The 25,746-nt window shown below is 37.3% G+C and overlaps 3 protein-coding genes across 4 annotated transcripts; 1 reads left to right on the top strand and 2 right to left on the bottom strand.

The window, feature by feature from the left end:
• Positions 1 to 1,609: 1,609 nt before the first annotated feature.
• LOC111323098 (epidermal growth factor receptor substrate 15-like 1) lies at positions 1,610 to 17,703 on the bottom strand. 2 transcript variants are annotated; one of them, XM_088738434.1, is made up of 27 exons: positions 17,620 to 17,703; positions 16,976 to 17,020; positions 16,221 to 16,310; positions 15,895 to 15,942; positions 15,498 to 15,593; positions 14,952 to 15,047; positions 14,703 to 14,750; positions 14,311 to 14,412; positions 13,929 to 14,105; positions 12,807 to 12,906; positions 12,487 to 12,550; positions 12,069 to 12,246; positions 9,696 to 9,793; positions 9,269 to 9,341; positions 9,076 to 9,174; positions 8,553 to 8,615; positions 8,380 to 8,427; positions 7,595 to 7,672; positions 7,443 to 7,514; positions 6,676 to 6,870; positions 6,191 to 6,271; positions 6,020 to 6,071; positions 5,466 to 5,566; positions 5,268 to 5,397; positions 4,436 to 4,509; positions 3,215 to 3,365; positions 1,610 to 3,015 (listed from the first exon to the last, which is right to left on the bottom strand). In XM_088738434.1, exons 1-27 carry the CDS (start codon positions 17,653 to 17,655, stop codon positions 3,008 to 3,010), a joined length of 2,403 nt encoding a protein of 800 aa, XP_088594560.1. In that variant the 5' UTR covers positions 17,656 to 17,703; the 3' UTR covers positions 1,610 to 3,007. The 2 variants fall into 2 exon arrangements, with proteins under 2 accessions (XP_088594560.1, XP_088594562.1); XM_088738436.1 differs by having other exon boundaries at positions 5,268 to 5,355.
• Positions 17,704 to 17,746: 43 nt separating this feature from the next.
• Positions 17,747 to 18,730, top strand: LOC111323128 (protein PET100 homolog, mitochondrial). The gene is made up of 4 exons (XM_022926425.2): positions 17,747 to 17,804; positions 17,973 to 18,059; positions 18,268 to 18,300; positions 18,429 to 18,730. Exons 1-4 carry the CDS (start codon positions 17,772 to 17,774, stop codon positions 18,507 to 18,509), a joined length of 234 nt encoding a protein of 77 aa, XP_022782160.1. The 5' UTR covers positions 17,747 to 17,771; the 3' UTR covers positions 18,510 to 18,730.
• On the bottom strand, positions 18,562 to 24,133 carry LOC111323127 (phospholipid phosphatase 1). Its single transcript, XM_022926423.2, has 6 exons — positions 23,795 to 24,133; positions 22,132 to 22,253; positions 21,183 to 21,386; positions 20,964 to 21,021; positions 20,226 to 20,399; positions 18,562 to 19,531 (listed from the first exon to the last, which is right to left on the bottom strand). Exons 1-6 carry the CDS (start codon positions 23,999 to 24,001, stop codon positions 19,370 to 19,372), a joined length of 927 nt encoding a protein of 308 aa, XP_022782158.1. The 5' UTR covers positions 24,002 to 24,133; the 3' UTR covers positions 18,562 to 19,369.
• Between the last annotated feature and the right edge of the window lie 1,613 nt (positions 24,134 to 25,746).

The following is a 25,746-nucleotide window of genomic DNA, read 5'->3' as shown; positions in this document are numbered from 1 at the left end:
CTTCCCATTTGATAAAATCAAGAACGTCACTATCCTGAAATTTTTTCGGCGGTATGTGGTGAATGATGCGTCCAGCTTTGATGTGTAAGCTTTCCAATTCATTAAACATACTAATGGAGCAGCTGTCCCAGACACCTATACAGTAAGTGACTAGAGAGACTACTGTTTTGAAATAAATTTCTTCCAAAAGTGACTTCGGGAGGTAGCTCATTTTCCTTAGAAAACGTATCTGGTTACCAAATGACTTTAGTAACTTGTCGACGTGATCCTTCCAGAGTAATTTATTGTCTATCAAAACTCCTAAGAGCTTTGTCTTTCTGGAAAATTCAATTAGCTTACCGCCACATCTGACTGGTAATAAGGGACCCACGAAACTATTCTTCTGGATTAACATCACATTACTTCACTTCGGTCTCTCCGAGTGAGTCGGGTACAAAAGTGGGTGTGGATCATGAAAGCCGCTCTCTGGATTTTGTTTCTAACTCTATCGAAATTCACGACAACTACCGCCTACAACTGTGTAAATGCTGATATATTGACTCCTGATAATTATGGAAACGTATTTGGTGCGATTTCCCCTTCAGAAGAGTTTGAGAACCGTTCTCTCAATATTTGTCATCGACAACATGACGGCCATTTTAGAATTATCACGAGAACAGACGCAGCTATCGCCGAGCGTGTTTGGCAAAGAAAGTTTCTTCCAAGAAAACTTGCTTGTTATAATAATTCTATGGCTGTCCATGGCGTACTCCTGCTAATAGCTGGTGATATTGAGAGAAACCCCGGTGATAACCGAGCGAAATATCCTGAATGTGAAAGAAACATTGCTGTAAATCATCGAGCGGTATGTTGTGGTACATGTGATAACATATATCATATAAAGTGAGGGAACGTAACTCCCAAAATGTATAATAACATGGCTCTGACTACAACTGTCTTCTGTGTACTTCGCTCGCCGTTAGAAAAAACACAGTGAAAGTATGGTTCGTTCAGTAGAGACTGTTTTGGAGCAGAAAAATGGAACTGAATTTAACGGAATTCCAAACGGACCTGACAACAAGTTACTGAGTGAAATAAGACGTTTTCAGTCACCGGTTCAAGGAGGAAGACGAAACGTTAACATTCCGATTGCTATTCAGCAGGGACGAAGGATCCGCGGAGAACAAGCTTCAAGTTAAGAACTTAAAAAACAGCAAAAGGGTTCACAAGATAATTTCATCAATGGCTTGGATTACCAAATCTGGACAGGGGAATTAACGTTACTCACGTAGCCTCTAGTGTTGATGTGTACATAGTTAGTAGAGGGGGATGTGTACGACAAGGATGAAGTCATAAACTTTTACTGATTCAACATTTTAGAGATCAAAGAGCGGAAACGTTTTTAAACTTTGATCACATGAATTTGATTTCAGGCACTAACTGAAGCCGAACGCACGATTCTTGTTTGACTTTAATCATGAACACGTTTTCGAAATACAGCCACGATGTCTTCCTGATTCAGCGTCCTGTTAGTTACTGAATGGAGCCCGGAAACTTCTTAAAACTTGGAATGCTTTTACGCTACACAACTAAAGCAAAAGCTGTCAGACCGGAATACACTTTATTGAAAGCCCGTCACACGTTCCTTTATTTGCGCTTATTATTTGATTATTTTAAGATTGCTTTACGTTACATTAAGTTGCAAAAGGATCCAATGCGTTACTTTCACGTCACGCTTTTAATTTCAAACAAGATGGACTCGTGTGTGACCATAATTCAAGTTTTACTCACGTGTTATAAAGCTGCGGCGTAAACATAAAAAAATGCAGTTGATAAATACTCTAGATTCCTGACATATACAATTAAAATTAAAATTTGTCAACAGGTTGTTCTCGGGCCAACCCTTAAACGTTCAAGATCTAGTCACTAATTCTTCCCTCGAGCTGTTTTACATTTCCTCGTAAATTAGTTATGAGAATCGGGTGTTAGATTAAAAGAAAAACTTCTACCTGATAAGTTCCAGTCTTCTCATTACCTGTTTGCTGGATAATGTATGGATCTTACAGGAAGAAGTTACATTTTAATCACTTCCGGGAGTAGATGGGTAAATCATAAAATGCGATAAAAAAAAAAAACATACTTCGTTCACAAAAGGAACTCACGACAAACTCTTTTCCTTAACAAAAAGGTAAGCAGGGTCGGCCAATCCGGAGCAATTTTCGATTGTCGATAAGTAACGCCGAATCTCAATGGTTATGGTTCACGCCTCGCAATTACTTGGTTCTGTGACTGGTCTGAGAAACTTGTGTCATCCTCTCAGGAAATGAAGCAATCCAAACCAATCGTGACTTGTTCATTTGCTTTCTTTCCGGTGCTTCAACTAGTGTGCCATTTCTACTTTGTATTCTCGCTCACTCCGTAGATGAATTACCTTTGTTCCGACAGGCAGTTGTAAAATACTCAAATATTGGTTTCCCGACAGTCCACACAAGTTTATGTAGAAGGATAGCGAGCGCCCTTTACTAGCTTAATATCCTATTTTCTTTTCTTGCCAATAGTATTTACTGAGCCCGCCATCACTGTTTTCGGTCAGTAGCGTTGCCACAGCAACCGTGACGGAACTAATAGAAAAGACCGCACAAACAAACACTTAAATTTGCAAAGATAAACCCCTCTCGAAAACATTACTATTCCACACGCCGGCTTCTCTTTCTCTTATCAGTGAAGGCTCATGAACACGTCGAACGCCGTTACGCTAGTAGTGTACTAGATATCTAAATTGATCGCAAAGCCAATCAACAAAACTTGCTCAGCTGATCGCGGGCTCAGCCTCTTCTCCAAAATAAAATTTTGACCGAAAACGCTATTTTTCCCATCAACTTTCAATATAGTTGTTACTTAGTTTTCGTTAACTTTGAACAAAGTTTTTGAAGCGGGAGACTACAAGAGCCATAATCTTGTTCTCGCCGATACTTTTATAGACATTCAGACAATGCGGTATGTTCAACTGGGGAAAGGTCGAGTTTCATCATGAACCTGGAAAAAAATGAACACAATGAAAGGCACATCACTTCAACCGAAAAAAACAATCAGAGCACGACTTTATTTTCTCCTTAAGTCAAACAGGGGGTAATGAGAACTAAACAAATGATCAAAGTCTAGCAACAAAACATTCATAAGTACATCATTCAAAAGAAGTAATTAATCATTTAGAGGAAGTAATTAATAAACTCACCAAATGGATCAGGGCCAAAGGGATTGCTGAAAGGATCTTTGACAGAGGAGAGAGAATCTTTCTCCTGTGGGTTATTCGAGCTTTTCTTAGCATCTGAACCACTCCCAGATGGTTTAAACGGATCTGAGCTGAAAAAGTTATCTGTCGCATTCTGAAATGATAAGGAAACCATGATACAACAAAATTTTGTTATTAAACTGTGGTACCGAACTGTTTTCAGTAAACAGCGCAGCCCCTTCTAAGAAGTTTCTTTGGAGGATAGGCAGAATTTTTCATGGGGTGGGGGGGGGTGGGGGGGTGGGTGGGGTGAGGTCTAATTCATAAGTGAGTTTCCTGGGCCGAGTTGTTCAAAGGTGGGTTAAGGTAACCCAGTGTTAGTGTGAAATTTGATTTCACATCTGAAAGCTTTAGAAAAAAATTCAGTTCAATTCCATTTGTCTACAATTTGATGGTTGAATGCTCTTAAAAGAATTGGGAACATTATCCCAAAGCGGCTTTTGAACACTGAGAGAAATAAAGAGACCTAGGCCGAGTTTTTCAAAGCTGGGTTTAGATAACCCAGGGTTACTGTAAAATCTGATTTCGGATCTGAAAGCTTTAAAAGGAAATTCAGTTGAATTCTTATTGTCTACAATTTGGTGATTGGATGCTCTAAAATGTGTAAGGAATATTATCCAAAAAAAGACTTTTGAACAAAGGATTAAAGAAACCCTGATTAGAATTTAACCTTGGGTTAGTGCTAATTAGCCTTCGAACACCTGGGCCCTGGATTACAAATTTAGCCCTGGCTTAGCGCTAATCGACCTTCGAACACCTGGGCCCTGGATTACAAATTTAGCCCTGGCTTAGCGCTAATCGACCTTCGAACACCTGGGCCCTGGATTACAAATTTAGCCCTGGCTTAGCGCTAATCGACCTTCGAACACCTGGGCCCTGGATTACAAATTTAGCCCTGGCTTAGCGCTAATCGACCTTCGAACACCTGGGCCCTGGATTACAAATTTAGCCCTGGCTTAGCGCTAATCGACCTTCGAACACCTGGGCCCTGGATTACAAATTTAACCCTGGCTTAGCGCTAATCGACCTTCGAACACCTGGGCCCTGGATTACAAATTTAGCCCTGGCTTAGCGCTAATCGACCTTCGAACAACTGGGCCCTGGAGGTCGTTGGGAGAGTGACTGACCTTGACAAATGTTGAGAGGGAAGACATTACAACTTACTTTGCTGCTTGGAAATGTGCTCTGGAAGGGATCCATAGCAAAAGGATCTGATTTGGCTGGTGAAGATGATAAACCTTAAAACGCAGAAAGAGAGGTTAAGTGAAAGCAGCTGTCATAGCACTTTCAGCAAACAGTCGTGAAAACACCCCTCTTTATAGCTCTCCCCCATTATACTTGAGACGGCCAAGTTAAATCTGAAGATCTAAAAACACACTTCGCTAAATAAGTGGGTGAATCTAGCACCCTGAGGCAAACAACCAGTGGGCGTGGTAGTCCAAAGGGCAGATAAAGCTATCCAGCGGATTTTTGTAAACAAAACGCACTGTGCCGGATAGAGATTAATCTTGTGGATGGCGTTCTATACCCTTCGAACAACCGGGGCCTGGAGTCTTTCACCCTGCAGATTTCTGTTTTAACAGAAATAACCACCTAAGAGTTACTATGCCTTTCGTGAAGCGATAAGGTGTGATGATACAGATGATACACACAGGTCAGTTTAGGTCAGTAATTGGGAGAATCTTCATCTCATGCTTGACAAAAAAAAAAAAAGGAGATTTTCCTTCATAATGATAACAAATTATGGCCCGATAGTTAGTAACCCTTTCATACCCAAGATCTCATTTGTAATTCTCCTTACAGTCTGCCATGTAATTCTTATGATGTTGGTTCAGAGAATTAGGTAGTGGATCAACTTATAATCCCCTAACTGATATTTTTCTTTATTCTCATCACTTGTCTGCTTGATATTGTATTGATAATGTAAGGAGAAATTCCGTCTTGGTCACTCATGGGAGTTAGAAGGTGAAGTTAGGATAATCTGTTGCCGACTCACCATTGCTTATTCCTGCACCAGACCCATTAGCTTCTGCACTGGCTGGAAGATCACTTTTAAAAGGATCACCTTTGAACAAGTCTTCGCCCTGGGAAGAACGTGAATCCCAGTCTTGTCGAGCTTCAGTGTTCTAAGAATGAAATGTGTAAAACTGACGGAGTTTTAATCAAAAGGGTAGTGTATACGTCATGGTCTTACCTCAAACGGATCGCCTGGAAAAGGGTCCGCGAACGAAACGCTCTTGTAATGAAATGGGTCTGTTTTAAAAGGATCATCTACGTGGAAAGGATCGTTTGACTCTGAAAGAGAATAGGTACAAAAGCAATATTTGATTTAGTGTCGCAAGTAATCCAAAAGTAATCCGAGTAGGGATTGGTTATACTTTACTAAGCTCAATGATTGGTTTAGAAAACTCGTGCCACCCTCTAAACCAATCAGATATAACTAACCGTGACTTGATCTTTCCTGTTTCCCGCGCTTGAGGCCGGTCACATGCATCTAACTTGAAATTTCATTGGTTCTTTATGTTGTACACCGATGTACTGATTGGTTGATGTGGTAATTTTTAAATCAATCTCACCCTAACTACATCAGGTCAAACACGAAAACTTACTCGTTCGTAATAGTTACTTGATACAAAATATCCCCTATATCCAGCTCGAAAAATACTTGACAAAGTACGCCACAATAAGAGGTAAACAAATCGAAATGAAAGCTTGGCAATAGAAAATGTGGTAAAAGTTACAGTTTACCTGTTTCTGAAGAACTAAATAAATTTTCTTTACTCTTGAAAGGATCTGTATCCTAAGACAACAAATTTAGAAAAATGAAGCAAGTTTGAACATTCGGCGTCGAAAACAGAGAGTTTAGAGAAACATAGGAAATCTTTGGTAAACTTCATAAATTAGAAACAAGGAACCTACCTTAAAATCATCTACAGCTTCATCTACTCGACCAGATCCAACACTAAAGCCGCTTATGCTGCTCACAGGACTGCTGCCAGCCTAAACAAAAAAGAAACTTCAACCTTTTCATTCCTAGAGGCCAGGTGTGGAGCGGCATGTCACCCTCTAAGGTTTGAGTTTTTGTAGGATATACTATATGCTATGACCATGAAAATGAAACCTCTTCGACAGCCTTACATCCCCATGATTCCATTTATTATTCAGTATCTACCACAGCAACTTTTAAACTATTTTTCAATTTTGATATTTGACACTCTTGAGAGTTATTTAATTAAGTATGGCTGCTATCCTTCATCTGGTTTTTGTACCAAATAGAGTACCATTCAATTATCAGTGCGCTGTAACCAATCACAGCCTGGACCTTGCCTCAGGCGACCAATCAAATGAAAACATTGAGCACGTGATTTTGTTTTTCCCGCCTTTACTTTCACGTTCATACTTACAGTCGCTCTGACGCTCATGGCATCGGCTTCTGAGGGAGTTGGCGTCATGTCAAACGCATCTGACAGGGGTGCAAAATCTGGAATGGACGCTGGACCACTGGACAAACTCTGGGAGTTCATCAACGAATTGTAATGTGCAATATTGGCGTTTAGGCTACTATTTGTTTCTTCAAGTGTTGAAACCTTTGATCTGACCTAGAAAATAAATATTCGTAATTTAAATCTTTTCTCAACTCATGAAGTAAAACAGACTTGAGATATGTGAGAGAGAGTGCTTGAAATGCAGTAAATGGTTTGAACCCGGGGGTAACATGTAAAGGTGTAGTGTGATGGTCCGGGTGAGTGTAGTCCTGAGAAGGACTGTTGTCGGTGGTAGTGACTGACGTTTCGACAACCTGTGAGGAAGTCATCATCAGAGTCAAGTGAATGATTGTTCTACTGACAACAATCATTCACTTGACTCTGATGATGACTTCCGCACAGGTTGTCGAAACGTCAGTCACTACCACCGACAACAGTCCTTCTCATCATCAGAGTCAAGTGAATGATTGTTCTACTGACAACAATCATTCACTTGACTCTGATGATGACTTCCGCACAGGTTGTCGAAACGTCAGTCACTACCACCGACAACAGTCCTTCTCAGGACTACACTCACCCGGACGATCAGACTACACCTTCACAGAGTGCTTGAAAGTATGAAGTATTGGTTCAGAAACGGTTCTACAAGAAGAACTGTTCCTGCTCAAATATTTTATCATAATTACCTGTGCTATTTCTGATTGAGCAGATTTGATTTGCTTCTGGACTGTCTCTAGATGTTCTTTACTTGACTCGATCTGTAGGCGTAAAATTTTACAGTAGTTGTAATGAAATATCAAATATTAAATGACAGAAAAAGAAGTAATCCGCCAGTTACCTCTCGTTCAAGCTTGGTTTCTTCCTCTCTAATTCTGTTCAGTTCATCTCTCGCGTTGCTAAGTTCTTCTTCTTGTTGCTGTAAAAGAGATAATTTATCTTCTTACACGACTCGGGCAGTCAGAGGGCCAAGAACTAAAATCAACCAATCAAAATGCTCTATTGCCGGTCAGTATTCTCTCAGTATTGGACCAGGCACTGTCCCGAATGGTCCCGAATGATACCGCACTTGCGTCCCTTTGAACTTCAGTCGTATAATAAATCTCTTATTAACCAAGCTTGCTCGGAACCGTATTGGAAGAATATCGGCCCCAGGTCTTTTTTGTACGGACCTCGCTGCGCTCGGTCCGTACTGTCAAGATCTCGGGCCGATATTCTCCCAGTACGGCCCTCGCACTTGGTTAATAAGATATATTTAATGTAGATAAGAGATCGCAAAATTACCAAGTTGATGTTTCCATACGGATAAGTAAATGAAGATCTTACACATAAAAAAAAGAATACAAAAAGAGAAAAATATCATCGGCATTCTTTCTCACACTAAACGCCAACATCTTACATGAGAGGAGAGTAGGGAGCGTTTTATTAACTGGGGGGGGGGGGGGTCCTTCACAAGCGTCTTATTACTATATAAGACCATACATGGATGCACTAGGGGGTGGGGGATAACAAGCAACCTTTGATCCCCGTAGTCTTTATGAGAGAGAGGCACGTTTTTTCATCAGAGTGACAATTTTTTTTTCTACTGTCCGGTAACAGGTGTAGAAATAAAAGAGATTCACGTACCAGGGCTGATTTTCTCGAAGATGCGATCTGTGCCTGCAAACCGTTTATCTGAAAAAGAGATTAACAGAAATCAGATTTTTCTTTTGTTTCCACTTTAACTCCCACTGTTGGTGATTATTCTTGCACTGCAGAAACATGCCAAATTATTGTTTACTGATTTGAACTGCACTAACCGTTTTTGTTTCTTCCTCACATTTCTGCTTTGCATCTTTCAACATTTCTTCCAATTTGGCTTTCTGGAATAGAAAGGAAAGTACATCATAACAATGGTGACAATCAGGGAGGTAACGTAGTTATCATGTGACATAGGACAACAGAAAAAATTAATACTCTCCACAAAAATAAAATGACAGACTGACATAATTTCCCCATCCATAAATTCTACACTAGCTTCTAATTGGCACAGGGATGTTATTATGTACTATTCCTTTATTTCTGCAAAGGAAGTAGGGGCTAGATATACCCTGCCCCTCTTCGGCCAAGCCTTTGCAATGCCCTGGATTGACCAAAATTGAAAAATGTTAAACTAAAGACAAAGTTAAGAAAAGAAGTTGTCAAGTGACTATGGCATAGTTCATAGAAATAAACAGATAACTTAACGCAGAGCCTAATAAGATAGACTGTTTAAAAATATCATAATGAATATGAATACCAGAATGTAAAAGAGTAAGAACTACCCAGAAATGCATGTTTCACCTCTTTGTCTAAGTCATCAAGTTTGCCTTGTGAATCTGTTTTTTGTTTCTCTAATTCTTGATATTTCAGTTTAGTTTTTTCAAGCTCACTCTGTAGATTCTGTAAAATAAAGAGCAAGATAGCAACAATGACATTGGAAAAACTGCAAGTTTCAAATGTGACACTGTTGATGACAAGTAACATGACAGTGTACCTGTATTTCTCCATTTCTTTGTCTGATCATTTCTTCTTTTTCTTCAATCTCATGCTGTAAACTGGTTTTTTCTCTACAAAAAAAGAGAATGATACCAGTATGCATGTAAATAACAATAATGTTGTTAAAAACAAGAGATATGATCACAAAGCCAAAAGAATACAGGGACTGAAAATAAGATTTCAGGACAGTTCAGAAAGGTTGACTATTACTGAATCGTCATTTAACAAATGGTAAACACCACAGCATACACTATTGAGTAATGGATGTACACAGGAAGTTGCTAAGTACAAAAGAAGTGTAAGAGTTGTGCTAGGCAATTGCCTTAGCATATCATGGCAAATTTCTTAGTCCATTTTAGTAAATGACAAATTATAGGTGTTGTCTTATATCAAATTTTAATTTAATACTGTATTACTACACAAACCTCCCAAGGTCTTCTATTTCTTTAGTTATCTTGTCCAGCTCTTTGATGGCTGAAAAATCACTTAGTGTTGAAATGACAGATCCAGCAGCTCCCCCCTCCTGCAGAACAAAAGAAGAAACTATCCACTCTTCCAATTCTAATAGATCTTTTCTCATATTAAATAAATTGTCATATGAAGATGTGTTGAGAATCTCTGAAACATCAACTGGGGAAATGACTAAATAAAGCAGTGAGTTGACATGCATAGGCCAAATATTTTCAGATGCAGCAGATAATATTCATTGTTGATCTGAAGGTTTTCTCTACCTGAACCCTTTCACTACCAGGAGCGACCAAGACATAATTTCTCCTTATAATATCAATACAATATTAAGCCGACAAGTGATGAGAATCACAAAAATTCATAACAAGGGGAATATCAATTGATCCAACACCAAATTCTTAGAACAAACTTTATAAGAAATACATTGCAGGCAGTTAAAACAATTTTTCACCTATGTTAGCAGTAAAAAGGTTAAAAAAAACCACTGGAGGTTCTGGATACCTTGCAGGGCTGGACACTAACAGCAGCCCACTAGCCACAGACTGGTAGACATTCAGTTTTGGCTAGTGGTTTTCGATTTCCACCAGCCAGTTTGGCTAGTAAACAAACTGAAATTGCCTTGGTCTTTTTTTTGTGTTGATCACTACAACAATTTATCACATTTTGAGGGTCAGTAACCATTTTATTTTTTGAAAACCTACATAGGACTTAGCTTCTAAGCACAAGTGTTCTCTCCAGTAATTTACTGTAAATCCTCTATTAAGCCACCCCCTTGAATAAACCCCCCTCGAATAAACCCCCCTTGAATAAACCCCCCGCTTTAGAGGAAGAAATTTATTAAGCTCCCCTCTATTAAGCCACACCACCCCTGCCCCTCAAAAAACAAAATTTCGAAGTAACACTCTATGTCAGTAAGTACGATAAAATTATTCAAATATTGTAATTTTAGTTTGTCATTTAAAATTGATAATGGTGATTGATTGATTGATTGATTGATGTTATCACGTTGGCACCAATAGAATACAGTATACGGAAATAACAGAGCGATGTTAAAAAATTAATGTAATGTGGTCCATTGAGAGAGTTAGATCATAAAATTTAGTTCTTTATTGTTATTATTAATAAGCACCCCACTCTATTAAGCTAATAGGCCATTTTACAGTTGTGTACTTAGTTACCAAGCCTTTGATTCAGAGTGAGGCTAGAGATGACCTTGTTGTGATAGAGACCTGTATCTAGTTAGCATGATAACAAAGTGATTTACATTTGAAAGGCAGCAAGGTTTGTATCATAACAAGGTCATCTCTAGCCTCACTCCCATTCAAAGGCTTGGCAACCAAGCACACAACTGTAAAATGGACTATTAGCTACCTCCCAAAGTACCTGAAATAAATAAGACCCCAGGGGGCCTATTACAGTGGGCCTATTACAGGGGGCCTATTACAGGGGGCCTATTACAGGGGGCCTATTACAGGGAGCCTATTACAGGGGGCCTATTACAGGGGGCCTATTACAGGGGGCCTATTACAGGGGGCCTATTACAGGGGGCCTATTACAGGGGGCCTATTACAGGGGGCCTATTACAGGGGGCCTATTACAGGGGGCCTATTACAGGGGGCCTATTACAGGGGGCCTATTACAGGATTTACAGTCATCAAACTTACAATCTTAAACAAACTTACAAACTTACAGAGTTTGCTTTCAAATGTACGAAGGGTTTCACCGTTACAGAATTCGAAAAACTTTTTACACAAGGGAAATCAGGCCCCAGAAGAAAGGATGACATTATTCTTCCCAGACCTGAAACAAACTTTATCAGGAACTCCATAAGTTATAGAGGAGCAATTGCATGGAATAGTTTAATGAACAAGGAAACAACGGCTAAAACCTTGAAAGATTTTAAACGCTGTCTTCGGAAATTTGACACAGATAAAATAAATTTTGAACCTATTTTAGCCATAACTAAAAACAGAGATACCGACTACAAATATTTCTGATAGGTCTTAGCTTTTAAGTCTTAATTCTAAATTGTACATATGTTTAAGTATTTTATTTTTTTTCGTAACTATTGTTTGCACGACCCCACCAGCAATGCTGATTTTACTTATCGTGCTAAAATAAAGTTATCACTCACTCAATCGCATCTGTTAAAGACAAAGCATGCCTGAGAGTCTGTTGTTTTCAAACCTCAACATATGTGAGATTAAACTTTTCAAACAGGTAGCAATGACATGTCCAGTTGAAATGATAAGGAATTCAGAAAAATATTACTGTTGGTAAACCCTCAAAGCCATCCCTAACAAGTGTAACCTGTAAAAACAGAATCTTACTCTGTCCTCTCCCCCAGTAGGGGATGCAGCACTTCCACTCCTCACAGAGGGTGGAACCATCTCTGGCTGCAAGGTCTGAGGTGGATCCACACCCATAACCTTCTGATGTATAAGATACATGGCTAGGGCAAACTGCTCAGAGTTCAGGCGTCCTTGGCCTGTTAAGTCACACAGTCCCCTTGAAGAAAAGTAAAACAACATTAGGCAGGTTTGTGTTGAGTTATATGTGGTGTGAGTGCACATTCCCTGCAAAGAGATTAAAATAGGTTCAAGATGCTACTAAGTTAGCTCATGACTAGGCTGAAAAAAAAAAATTAACAACTAGGATCCTCAGTATTACATGTCAGTTAGTCAGTAAAAATATTAAATAAGATGATTATCTAGTGGATGGTATGCAACATGTAGAAGTATTTCTAACCATATGTGAGCAAGAACTTGTTGCGGCAATCCAGATGCCATAAAGATACTCTTTACTTCTTCTCCTACAAAATGAAAAATAACAGTCTGAATAGGTTAGCTATACAATTTGTAAGATTCAAATTTACAACTCTACGGTATACAAAAATAATCCATTTCCAACTACGAGTGAGTCTTGTATTAATTGCTGTATCCAAGATGTGCAAGTTCACGCATTTTCAAATTGGTAAAAAGGATAAAAAATGCAAAAGTGTATGCCTTGAACAGCAATATTGCTGGACTGCCAAAGTTAATAAGAAACATCATGGAATATAGTAATACCAGAAACAAGTCCATCAGCATCCTTATCAGCTTGTTTGAACATGGCATCATAACGCAACTTGTCAGCACTTGTTACCACCCATGCGGTTTCCTGAGTAGTCTGAGAAAGCAAACAATAATTTGTTTTGGCTGTGTACTTCTAATTACAAATGTTTGACCTTGCAAAATGCACTAAAAAACTAAATTGTCATCTGGCAGGAGAAAACAAAATGAATACTCTTTTTAAGGATAATTTGAGTTATAACCCACCATTAATTTTGGCGCAATTTTACTGGTTACTTTACGTCACGTGGTGCAAAATCACAGGACAGTTATCACGCAATAACCCCCATCCGCGTTGATATTTGTCCTCTGATTTTTTCAGTGAAAAAGAAACATAGTCAACGCAAGAGTTTCAACTTTTCCATTCTCCTATTTACACGGAAGGAAACCAAATTAACTTGTTTTTATTTTTGCTTGCTTGCATCAATCACGCACATTCGCCATCAGATCACCACTGGCTTTTTTACTATGTTTACGCGCAGTTTAATTGCAATGTGAAAATTAATGGGAGGATCATAAAATAAATAGACCCTGTTCTGGCTTGCTGGTATGTCCGCTGATAATGTCCTTGGCTGAGAGATTGTCCTCAAAATTTCATATTTGCCCTCGAAGCTTCACTTCTTGGCCAAATATTCATTTTTCAGACAATCTCTCAGCCACAAATATTATCAGCCGACATACCAGCCACCTGAAGGGGTTTATTTACTAAATAACCAAGTTCACATGCATTCCACATGTTGTTTTACTTAAACATTTATCAAATTCTGTTTTCTGGCTGTTTTGAAAGTTTAAATCCTTGTTTTTGATGTGCTACACAGCAACCTTGTCCTACTTGTACAGCAAAAACATTGATTTCTTTAAAAAATGATTTCCCCACTACAGAGGAAATGGTTTTCAGCCATCCACCGATTGAGAAATTTAAGTCTGGTTCTTGCTTTTTCTGGGATAATTAAGCAGTTGACACCTACCACTTTCCTTGTGGAATTTCAAGTGACCAATCCTTTGAGGGGGAGGGATAGCATGGATATTATCTGAACTCAAAAGTTGAATAACAATTCACTGATTCAGAATAAAACTCACTGTGGTTGTGGAGAGAACAGAACTGCTGACTGAAGGTGGAGTAAGCCCCTTTGGAGATGGCGAGGAAGGAGCTGATGAAGACAATTTTAATTTCCTTTTTGACGGTGGTATAAGCTTGCCATGAAGTGTGAGGGGGACAGGATCTCCCTCTAATGCACGGTACACAAGATGCATTGCCTAAAATAAAATAATATACAGTGTATCTTCACAAGAGCTCAGTTGCCTCCTATTATACTCTCACAATGTCGGAAACAGTGACAGAAACAAATTAAAGAAGTGCAAGTGACTATTGAAACAAACTTGGTTTGAACCTTATCTTAATTGAAGCTAGTGTTAAATGTGATGTTTAATCTTCATAAATAACAAACCATATTTTTCTCACCACTGCAAATTCATCACCGTCTAACATTCCATCTTTGTCAATATCAGCAAGCTCCCATACACGACCAAGTACATCAATAGGAAGCTTTGAGTTTAAAAGAACCTGAAAAAAAGTTCAGTGTTATAAACAAAAGTATCATTTTACAGTGTAAAGAAATTTTAATAGAGACCATCAGCAGCAGATATACCATAAACATCAAAGGTTATAGCTACTGGGTGATGTTACATCTAACTACAAGATGGAAAAAACTTAATTCAAGTGATTAAACCAATAATTTTAAAGTTTTCCTGTAAAATATATATAAAGGTATATATTTAAATCACTTTCAAAAAAATTGTTAGGCTTCTTATAAACAAGGCTGCACAGAAAATTTCATTAAACTCATAACTTACAGGTCTCACTTTTTCTCCTGGAAGAAGACCATTGACTGGTTGCAGTCCCTTAAAAGAAAAAAAAAGTTTTTTCAAATTAATAAATGTGGACATCTGTTGTCATATTAAATTAATATAAATAAGAACCACTTGCTTCATAAAACATATATTTTACTGCTACTTTAATGGTCTTTATCGAGGAAACTTTTTATACAAAAAATTATAAGAAAACAAAATAAAACAAAAAATTATTAGGTTAGTTTGACTTACCTCAAATATGTTGTCATATTTTGCTTTTTCTGCTGGTTTTACAGCCCAAAGCGTACTTTCCTGTGGAGGAGGTACTGCTGAGAGGATCACATCACCCTGAAAAAAATGGTATTTCCAAAGAAAAGGACTTAAGTTATTGGTCAGAATAATTAACATTCTCTGGGCTTTTTCATACCTAAGGCTGATCAGCTCCTTATTTCTCCTTACAATTTAAAAAAAATGTAAAGTGGAGAAATAGCAAGAAGAAACAACATAAACTAGACGATGAAAATTAAAGGGAAGAGGCAACAATCAGTAGAGAGAAATAATATTAACTAAAAGCAAAAATTACCTGCAACATGTACAAAACCATGGCATGGTATTTATTTACACCAACTACATTGAATTCTGAAAATACAGTACTGCCTAGTCGAAGTCTAAGAGTGTAAAATTAAATATAATCTTTAAGCTTAAATCTATGAAAGAAGGTAAACAGAAAAATTTGAAAATTCCCAAATAGATTAACGAAAATGCACCAACATAATTTGAGAAGCACAATGTACTTACCACTTTGGGTGCTGGGACTAGCAACATCAGATTTGACAATGAGACATCTTTACCATTTTGTGCTAGGGCAATCAATCTCAGAGCCAAGAAAAATCTCTGCAAAATTAATTGTAGGCAGTTCTATTAGGAATAAGAAAAGCTTTGAAAGTATGATAAGATTGATGAAGAAGAAGAGAAAAAAAATACCACATTTTTATAGCAGTTCCAGGGCTCCACACTAACTTTTCAACTTACCAGTAAAGTAGCTAGTGACAACTTGGATGATGACAATTTCAGTTTGTTTACTAGCAAAACTGGCTAGTGGAAATTGAAAACCACTAGCTAAAACTGAATTTCTACTAGTCTGTGGCTAGTTGGCTACCATTAATGTCAAGCCCTGAGTTCTACATATAGTTACATGTTTATCAAGAAATCCAGTCCCTTGTGGATCAGACAGCTCCCAAATCTGTTAAAAATAGATGGATGTAGTTAATTTTGAATATCTTCTCAAACGTACGTAACTCTTACTATGCCCTGAGGCATCTTTCACAACTCATCTTTGATATATTACTTAAAACACTGTTTATGGCATTTACAACTACAGTAACTATAGCTAATGGAATACTTCCCAAAGTCCAACCCCTAATCCATGTCAAGGGAGGCGGTAAGTTCTTGCTCTACTACATATAACAAAAATTCAGATTTAAAGATCACTCTTGAATTTTAAAAACCTGTTATGCTTACCTTGTGAAGAATTCCTTCTTTTAAACCAGACTTCTTGAGGAAGGCCGCAGCATCTGATGCTCCAATTTGACCAGTGTTAGACACATCCGCCTGTCAAAATAATTTACGACAAATCCAAAAATAATAATATATCAAGAGTAATTTTCAATTGGCAGTTCATCTTTCCCATCTAACTACAACTTGCTACATAGACTGGTGCAAAGATGCAGATGGTTACATCAGTTCAGGAGAACACAGTCTTCACTATCAAAATTAATTATAAATTTATAAATAAATGTTAATTATTGAAATTTTTGTAAGGAAGAATAATTTTCCATTTTTATGGGCAATTATGTGATAGTTGCTTCATGACTTATTTCTCTTTAATATGCGTATGCTTACTTTTAAATAGTCTCATTACGTTTGGTCTTTGTAAAGGAAAAGTTATGCTGGGTCCTAGTGCAATGCTCTATGCAAGTGAATTGAGATTTTTTCACGTAGTTTTACTTCAGTGCACAAATCGATTATCCATAATTATTCCAAACCGTCAATACATGTATCGATCTTCCATCATAATCTAATCCATGCTGATCTACATTGTAACCCTAAAATGTACAGTAACAAATTATGTGGAGCCCGAATGTTTGACAAGAAATTAACTGCTGGCTCGCATTTCAACTAATGCCGGCTATCACATACGTAAGAAATAACTTATTGATAAGTTGCACTTTCGAATTAAGAGATGCCGATATTTTACAGACTTCATCAAGACATACCTGTCTGAAGAAATTCTCATAGACAGTCGCATGTCCTGCTGACAGCTGTGAACATAAAAGGCCATTATCAAAGAAGTTCAAAGAAAGTGCAAGATAAGAGTTCTCAAAAATTCAATCTATGTTTGCAGAGTTCAAGAAATGTCACGAAAGAAACACGATGGAAACATAAGGAAACTTAAAAAAAACTACAATCGTCGAATAAATTCCACTAAATATTGAAAGAAATTGTAATTTATACGCGGAATTTGCTTTGCAAATTTCACAATTAAATGGGCAATGCAACATCTTCGTCCCTTCCTTCTCGATTAATATTGTTGCGGACTAGCTCATCAGCAAGTGGCATTCGTTTGCTTTATAGCATTTAAACACGTTCTTCTCCGAAGAAAAGCATCTGAACCGTCCTAGCGCTTCTAAAATCAGCCAGGGGTGATGGACTAAATTTGTACAACTAGAAATCACCTAATAATTTTGCAAATAATTATAAGCTTACATGGGAGCAAGGAAAAGCTTGAAATTTGATAAGTAAAATAGCAGAAATCTCTCAAGATCGGAGTGGTATTATGCGATGATATATGAATATTCGACAAAAAATGTTTCAATCGACCATAATCTCAAACAATGCATTAAAAAAAGACAACACAAACCTGGGAAATGGATGGAACACCAACTGGGACTGCCATGTTTATGTCCGGAGATAGCGCAGGCTCATACTCAATCACAGCCCTAGCGGCTCTCTATAATATATATATGCGCATCAAGGCTACTGCGCAAGTATGTACCAGTTTCCTCGTCCAAGATGGCGATCGGATCGAAGATAGAACTGGGACGGGTAATTTTTCATACTTTTTGGGATTCTTTTAGCTTTTTAGGTAATCGCAGTGAAGTAAATTTAAAGAAAGAAGCGTCTGTCACAGTAACTACAAATTGGCTGAGAACTAATAGCGCGCTTTTCGATAAATTGTGTAACCAATGCCAAAGTAATGTACTGGTTTTGCAGATTGTTCTTTATGTGTTTTTTCCCGTGGCAATATTCTTCTACTTTAATATGCCAGGATCATACGAAGACTTCATGGCGCAGAAGAAGGTTAGCAATATTCTTGTTACTCCATACCAGGGCTGTCATAGAACAAACACTTTGAGATGAAGGTCCAAGAATGATTGCAACTGTCCTTCTTTAACCAGTTCTCAGCATTAAGTCCAGCAGTTAATTATAATCAAGGGGTAGATCAGTGTACATAACATGTTTTAAATTTTTTACGGATCCTAATTTTTATTGTAATTTATTTTCACAGAAAGAACTTTACCCACCAGATGAAGAGTGCAATGTAAGACTTTGTTATATTTTGTAGACTAAGTACTAGTAAGTTTTTACAGGGTTCTGATTTAGATGTCTTTAACAGCAGGCTTGCTTGCATGATGGTTAAATGAGAGTTTACTTCTTGTTTTCGTATAGAAACCTCCAAACACAACTGAGGGCTTAGCAAAAGCTTGGGAAAAAATCTTAAAGGAAAAAAAAGAGAAGACACAAAAGTAAAACAATGAAGTGTCACTCAGAATGTCATCACAAGAAATGTGCAGACTACTCCAAAGATAAGCTTTCTTTTATTTAAAGATTAATTACTGTGTCACCTAACAAATGAATAACTGCCCTATACATAGTATTCATAAAGCAATTCTAAATGTAGCTTACAAAAGTGAAGCTTCTTTTTTTATGGAAAAAAATTATCAAATAGCACTCAGTGCTATCAAATGTTATATGTTGTTACATGTGTTCGCTTAATTGTTTCAATTTCATATGAGAATCTTGCTCTCAACCTAAGATAGCTCCTCCATTACTTCCTCCTCCTCCTTTTTGACTTTATCCAACATTAAGTGCTATTTTTGCTCTATACGTATTTGAGAATGACATATATATTTGCCAACAGAGACTTTCAGAATTATTGCTTTTTGTCATTTATTGTGAAGTTTAACCTTCTGTATAATAGTTGATATTTCAGACAAAAATAACTTTGTGCTACTATCAACCCAGGTGTTTAATTTTTCTTAACACCCATCTTTATAGAATTGAACTCAAATACTTGATCAATTGATATTGCTACTCTTGTTAATCACTGATTAATCATGTTGTAAAAAAATATTTTTCTATAGTTTCAGGGTGCTCATTAGGTATTGGATATGGGAGAATTCCCACCTTATGGCCTTAACTCTCTCCTGTAACTTTTAAACACTTTTTTCCTGCTTCAATCTATACTTCTTTATGCAAACCCTTTCAGTTTGTTGCCTTTAAGAAATATCTCCCTCTCATGGCCAATGTAAAGGTTTGCATGACTGAAACTAACAGTTCCAAAGGGAAATTCAACATAATATAACTTTCAAATGAGGGTTTTATTGAGCTTATAGAGCAACTGGAAACTGTGGAGTGGTTGGTATAAGTCTGTCAGGGGAATGCAAATTGAATTCACTGTTGTCCATTGAGCTCTTCAGGGTTTCACGATGCACGATGCCTGTTTTTGGTGTTTGATGACTTTCGTCAAACAGCCTTAGGACTCTTATGCCCTGTTCATGGAATAAAAAGACAAACAAAATGTTTGTAGACTGAAAGTGAAGCAAATTGATGTAAAGACTTGATTTCTTTAATTTTGATACTAAGCAATCCGAAGCTATTTCTAATGTGCTCATTTTTAAAGAAAATAAGATAACATCCTTCTGCCTAATCCTCTCTCCCCTCAAAAAAAAAAACAAAACAAAACAAAAACACAACTTTTACTATGATATTTTAGCCATAGGGGTGAGACTGGGTAACTCAGGAGTCTGATGAGGGTTAGGTTATGAGCTGAGCATTTAGAGTAACACCCGAGTTAACACATTAGCAAGCAAGATAGGAGACTGTTTTCCACTTCTAGTCAACTCTTTACACCTTCACATCAGTTTTCATACTCTCCATACTGTTCTCTATACATTTCCTAAGGTACTGACAAGGAGAATTTGTTTAACAATCAAGAGCTTCTTTAATGTGTGACCATTTACTTTATTCTCATAGCCCTAATGTTTAATTCAGATGTGATGCTGTAAGGAGAATTTAGATACTAGTCTTTTTTAGGGGTCAGAAAGTTAACTTTACAACATAGAGAGATGCAGTCTGTAGCCAGACCTTTTCTTTGATCATCACTGAGAATATGAGGAAAATGATAGTTGTGTGGGAATTAACAATTTTTAGCACTCCAGGGTGGGGTGGGTAGATATGACTCACCATATAGACTGCAATAAATCCGCCTAATATGAACCCAGCAAAAACATCATGCCAGTGGTGCATGTGGTCTCTCACCCTAGAGAGACCAAACAGTAGTGCTACTATGAAGCAACCTGTTTGAATGAAAGGTTTAAGGAAAGAACCTCCATTCCTTATAAATGATTCAAAATAGACCTGCAAGAAAAAAGTACAGAGTGACGTTTATGTCTCACTTTCATAGTTGAGTTTAAAGATTTTGAGGAGTAAATCCTGACATTAGTATTAACCCTTTCACTCCCTAGATCTCATGAGTAATTCTCCTTACTGTCTGCCACAGAATTCTTATGATTTTAGTTAAGAGAATTTGGTTAAAGATCAACTTAAAATTTTCTGAATTCTCATTACTTGTCTGCTTAATATTGTATTGATATTGTAAGGAGAAATTCTGTCTTGGTCACTCCTAGTTAATGTGATGTGTGGTAACAATGTGCTCAGTTGAAAATTTGCTTTTAGTGTTTGAAATTGTTGTCATAAATTTTTTATCATAGTGTGATTTCGGCTGAAAAATGTGGCAGTCATTAATTTTTTGATTAACCATTACAAAGATATTAGGTTTTTACTGTAGAAGTCTGAACACTCTTGGGTCCCATCTCCTTGGTGGTAGTGGTGACATCATTAGCTTTCTCAGTTGATTCAAATATTTTTCATGATAAATACCATAGTTGCTTAGTGACTACAAACACAAAACTTGCTACTTACTATTAGGAAGAGCATGCCATACATAGAGAGAGATGCATGTGCTGAGGGAAATGATCTCCTAAAAGAAAATTTTATGTAGTTAATGATAAGTTGTGGACAATTATTAACTTTGCTTCTTTTATCAGGATATTGATCAAGTTTTTATGAAATATTTCTAAATTTGTTTCAACATACCGGTATCTTAATTTTAGTTTAGATATTTGTAATGCTATTTCTTACCTGGCTTTTTCAATTGCATCAAGGTTACTGCCAGTGCATTCATAGTTTGTAATGTATCCCTGGTTACAGTCAATCAGACTCATGTTTGGTTTACACACTGCCAAAAAATGGGGTCTTAATTCACCACTATATGTCTTCCCAAGCAGAGTGATCAGGAGATTAATTAGTGAGCCATATAAAAACACAGACATTGTTCCAAACAATCTGAAAAGAATTAGCAGAAACAAATCAGATGGAAGGGTCAGATGGCTATGATTAATTGTGACATCCTCTTATTGAGGATTCAATGATCTATTATTCTTAACAGATCATTGAAAACTAAAATAGAATTTTTGAATATGATTGGCTATAAGGGACTTAATTTCAGTATTAATAACAAAGTGTGTGCTTGACCCTCGAAATTGTACAGTACACATCATTTGGGTGCATTGTTAGATAGCTTTTAAGTTCATTTTGCAGTGGAATTGTTAGAAAGTGGTACATTAAGTTCATTTTCTTGTGGAAGAAAGTCAAGGCTGCTTTTTTTTGTGTCTGAATGCCCTTAACACTTAAAACTGTAACATTGGTGTTCATATTCTCCACACTGTTTTCTTTATATTTCCTGTGGTACTGGAAAAGAGAATTTTTTTGACAATCAGGAGCTTCCTAAATTGCTGATCATTTCCTTTATTCTCCTGACCTTTATATTTGATTTAAGGGTGGTAATGTAAGGAGAAATAAGAAGCTAGTCTCTCTTAAGGATTAAAGGGTTGATCATTTGATGTTTCATTTCTAAATTGGTTGTAGGACTTTGTGTGTCTTCCAATTCCATTTGTAATAATATAACTACATTACCAAATCTAACAACTGCTTTGCAGTTGTCCAGATTTCATCAAACACTTTTTGATCACAGATTGAAATTGACTCCACCCAGTTTTTTACTATAATATAATCACTGTGTTTGTGTTACCTCTGGAATAATGGCTTTTTCATCCATGATCCGCAGACATTGCTGTTATTAGTGTTCTGATATTGTTCTCTTTTGGTATTTTGACCTTTTTGGTATTGCCTTCCAACTTCACAAATGATGATCTAATTCAGTTCATGCAAAAATACAATTTTATTGATGATTGTAAATGGTCTGATATTATTCAATTGCACTAAATTTGTGATAAGAGTTGGACAATTTTCCCAGTTATTTAGATTTAGGATTGACAGTAACATTAACATAACTACAGAAGTGACAAATGAAGATTTGACAAATCAAGAGAATATACGTATGATGCACGATCCTCGCAGCAGAGAGCGCTATTATTGCAATAGCGAAAATCAGACCTGAAAAAGAAATCAGACCTGAACGGGATCGAACCACTGACCAAGAGAATATAATTTACATGATCTACGAGAATTAAGTGTTAATCCATCAAAATGATCAACTGTTGGACTAGTTTGGCTTAAGAGGAGTTTTTCATGATATTTCAATTTTTTTAAACCCCGATGCCAAGGTCATATTTTGATAAAGCTATATAATTCGTTTCAGAAAATGTAAACAAAAAAACAAAAAAAAAACAAAAAGGAGAAGGTTTTGACAAGTATTCACTGTGGGAAAAGGTCCACACTGCATAAAAAAATAAAAAAAAACCAAGAAAAACGAAAACAAAAACCTTAAATTAGCTGTGACTGACACGTAACTTTTCAGTGAACATAGCGATGATAGAAAAGTTATTGACATCCAATTCCCAAAACTAATCTACAAGGAAATGCATATCAGCTGACACAGGGAACTACTCATCTGAACTGGTCCAACCCAGATAAAATGACACAAGAAACCTAGCCTAGAGGCCTTTCCCACAGCAGAGAAGAATAGGGGATCAAATGTCACCTCTTGAAATGCCACTCCTCTTAAAACCCCCCTCCCATTCCCCCGCACAGTGTGTCTCTCATAAGTCACTAACCAGTTTGTTTCGGTTTTATTTCTCAATGATCCCTATGCAAGAAGTATATTTAATGTCTTGATGGAAGCCTATCAGCGAGACAAACATTCATTCCAAAAGACTTTTGATTCAAGCCGACACATTTATGAGAAACTTCCATATGCGTTGTTGTTGTTGTTGTTGTTGTACCCTTCGGTCAATAATCAGTTTGTTAACTCAGCGTTCGTTCTTATGTTGTGATTCAATGATTCTCACACGCATTCGATTCGCTAACACCATAGTTATATTTTCACCATTACTTTAATTGTGGATTAAAATCGTTCAAACGGCCGGTGCACTCCAAGATGGTAAATGTGAGATGGTGTTACACCCTTCGAGTTCGCTACAGGAAGCGCCAGAGTCTTTAATACGACATCTAATATAATCCTTTGTTGTTTTACCTCGCTAATATTGCTTTTAAATCTAAAATCACAACTTGTAAGGATGCTCTGCTGGCCCTTAATGGCCTCGATGCTTAGAAATTTAACATTATTCGTCACGGAACGCGCTAATTCACAAGTTAATTCGACGATAAGCGAGCGTTAATATCAATAGAATCATTGAACACGTTGTTTAGTGTTTTAAAGGTGTTCTTAGCATCACTAGCGACATCTTACAACACTATTTAAGTAAAATGATATTGAATACAGAAACACTTACCGTAAAAACCGGTAGGAGGACTGAAACTAACAGTAGAGTCCAAGTAGGAAGAAATTCTTCCTTGACGTACGGGTATTTAATGCTGTCATCGTTGCAGAAAAACCCACGTCTAAATGGAGGGGTTATGAGTGCCAAAAAGGCATTTACGACAATTACAACCAGAAAACACCCTAAATCTACCACTATAGAAAACTTTTTGGACAACATCGGAATGATTTCTCCCTCTGGTCCTACGCTGAAGATTCGAGACTTGAAAAGTTACGTTGTGTGGCGAACAGACGGCCGCGACGTTTCACGATAATAAATAGTTACGCACACACTGCTGATGATTGATTTGTACCGATCACTAAAACAAACTTAAGTAATCGCCTGTGATATGCCCCTAGGTGGTAGGGAAGTTGTTGACATCTTAGAGGGGTAGATAGATTTTTAGGTATGAAGACGCAATTCATGAATGTTCTCATTCCACGTGCAAGTTTGTTTCGATATGTCTTGATTTTCTCGATTATTGAAATTTTCTGGAAGATACTACAGCAGTTTCAAATAATTAAACCTTAATCGACAGTTTGACAAGGGAGGATATACCCCACAAAGGAAATGAGTGCCCCCTCCCTAATGTTTTATTGCGCCTTGCGACTTTCTCTACTTTCACGTAAGAAATAAATGTCGCCTCTGCTTTTTACAAGGAGTGGTGTAATATTTCCCAAGCGGATCTTTAAACAGAATATCTGAATAAACACAGTCAATTGAATGTAAACAAATTCCGGAACCTCCAGATAAATCGAAAGTTAAGAATACAAGAAAAATGGCGCCACGAAACTCGCGATTATCGCGTGAACTGCCCAAAATAAGAGCGATAACAGGAAGTGTGTTTGATAAGCATTTGTCTTCATGATATAGTGAGAATTATGACACCCCATTACCCACTGGATAATTACGTACCCTCCACATAACGGCTATGATACCTTTGCCGCAAGTGAAAAGTTCATCCAATACGACAGAAGAGATGTTTAGCTTGACCTTGTCTAAGGATTCCAGTGAACTGTGATGCAACAAGGATGAAATGTGAGATAATTACAAAACCAAGTTTTAGATATCGGACCGCCAAGTACTTATCTTCATTTTTCAGGGATAGATTTAATCAAATTAATCCTTTATCGCAAAGTCACGTAATTTTAAATCTGAACTTTAAATCTCGCACCTGAATGTATTTATTAATTACAGACCCGCTCAGCTGAAGCCGAACCAAAAAGGAGTGTTCTGAGAGTTCATGAAACGCCGATTTTCCGGTGTGGTGTCGCCCTTGCCCAATATCACCCGGTATTGATAGATGTTTTCAAGACTTGTTTTCTTGGAGTGATGTTGTGCGGTCTAATGAGAAATTAAATGATTTTTGAAATTAACATAATTTTATTTCGGTGTTCAATTGAGAGAGCTACCGCATAAAAGCCTCCAAAAATATTGGGGAAAATATTCGACATTGGTCTTAAAAATGAAGAAATATCCGCCTAAGATAGTGGTGTTATTTTTCAGTACTGGCCAATCAAGTACAACGTATTTTAGCAGGCTGTGTCGTGATCATGATCTTGAAGCTAAAAACTACGCCCCTTTGAAATAAGTGATGATTAAGAAAGGGAAATAATTGGGTATAGATGTCAGTTAGGGTTGCGTATGTTTCCATTTATGTGCATTAATTTTGTAGTTACGTAAGTAAATTGCGAGTTGACACCCACCGGATACTACTAAAGGGGTCTGTCTTGTTACATGAAACTGTCAAAACTGATAGCGTTTCTGAAAAGGTACCCAGTGAGACTAAGTCGTGACGGAGTTATCTCCGTCACGACTGTCACGCTTTGGTTGGGTAGTGCTTTAGACTTGGGGAATATTTCAAAGTTCTTTGAACCCCGCTGGGATCCTTTTGAAACCCTTCCGGCATCACCCCGAGAATTTCA

Source organism: Stylophora pistillata, chromosome 11 (genome assembly GCF_964205215.1).
Source record: "Stylophora pistillata chromosome 11, jaStyPist1.2, whole genome shotgun sequence".
Lineage (NCBI taxonomy): Eukaryota > Metazoa > Cnidaria > Anthozoa > Scleractinia > Pocilloporidae > Stylophora > Stylophora pistillata.
This window is presented reverse-complemented; position numbering and strand designations above follow the sequence as displayed.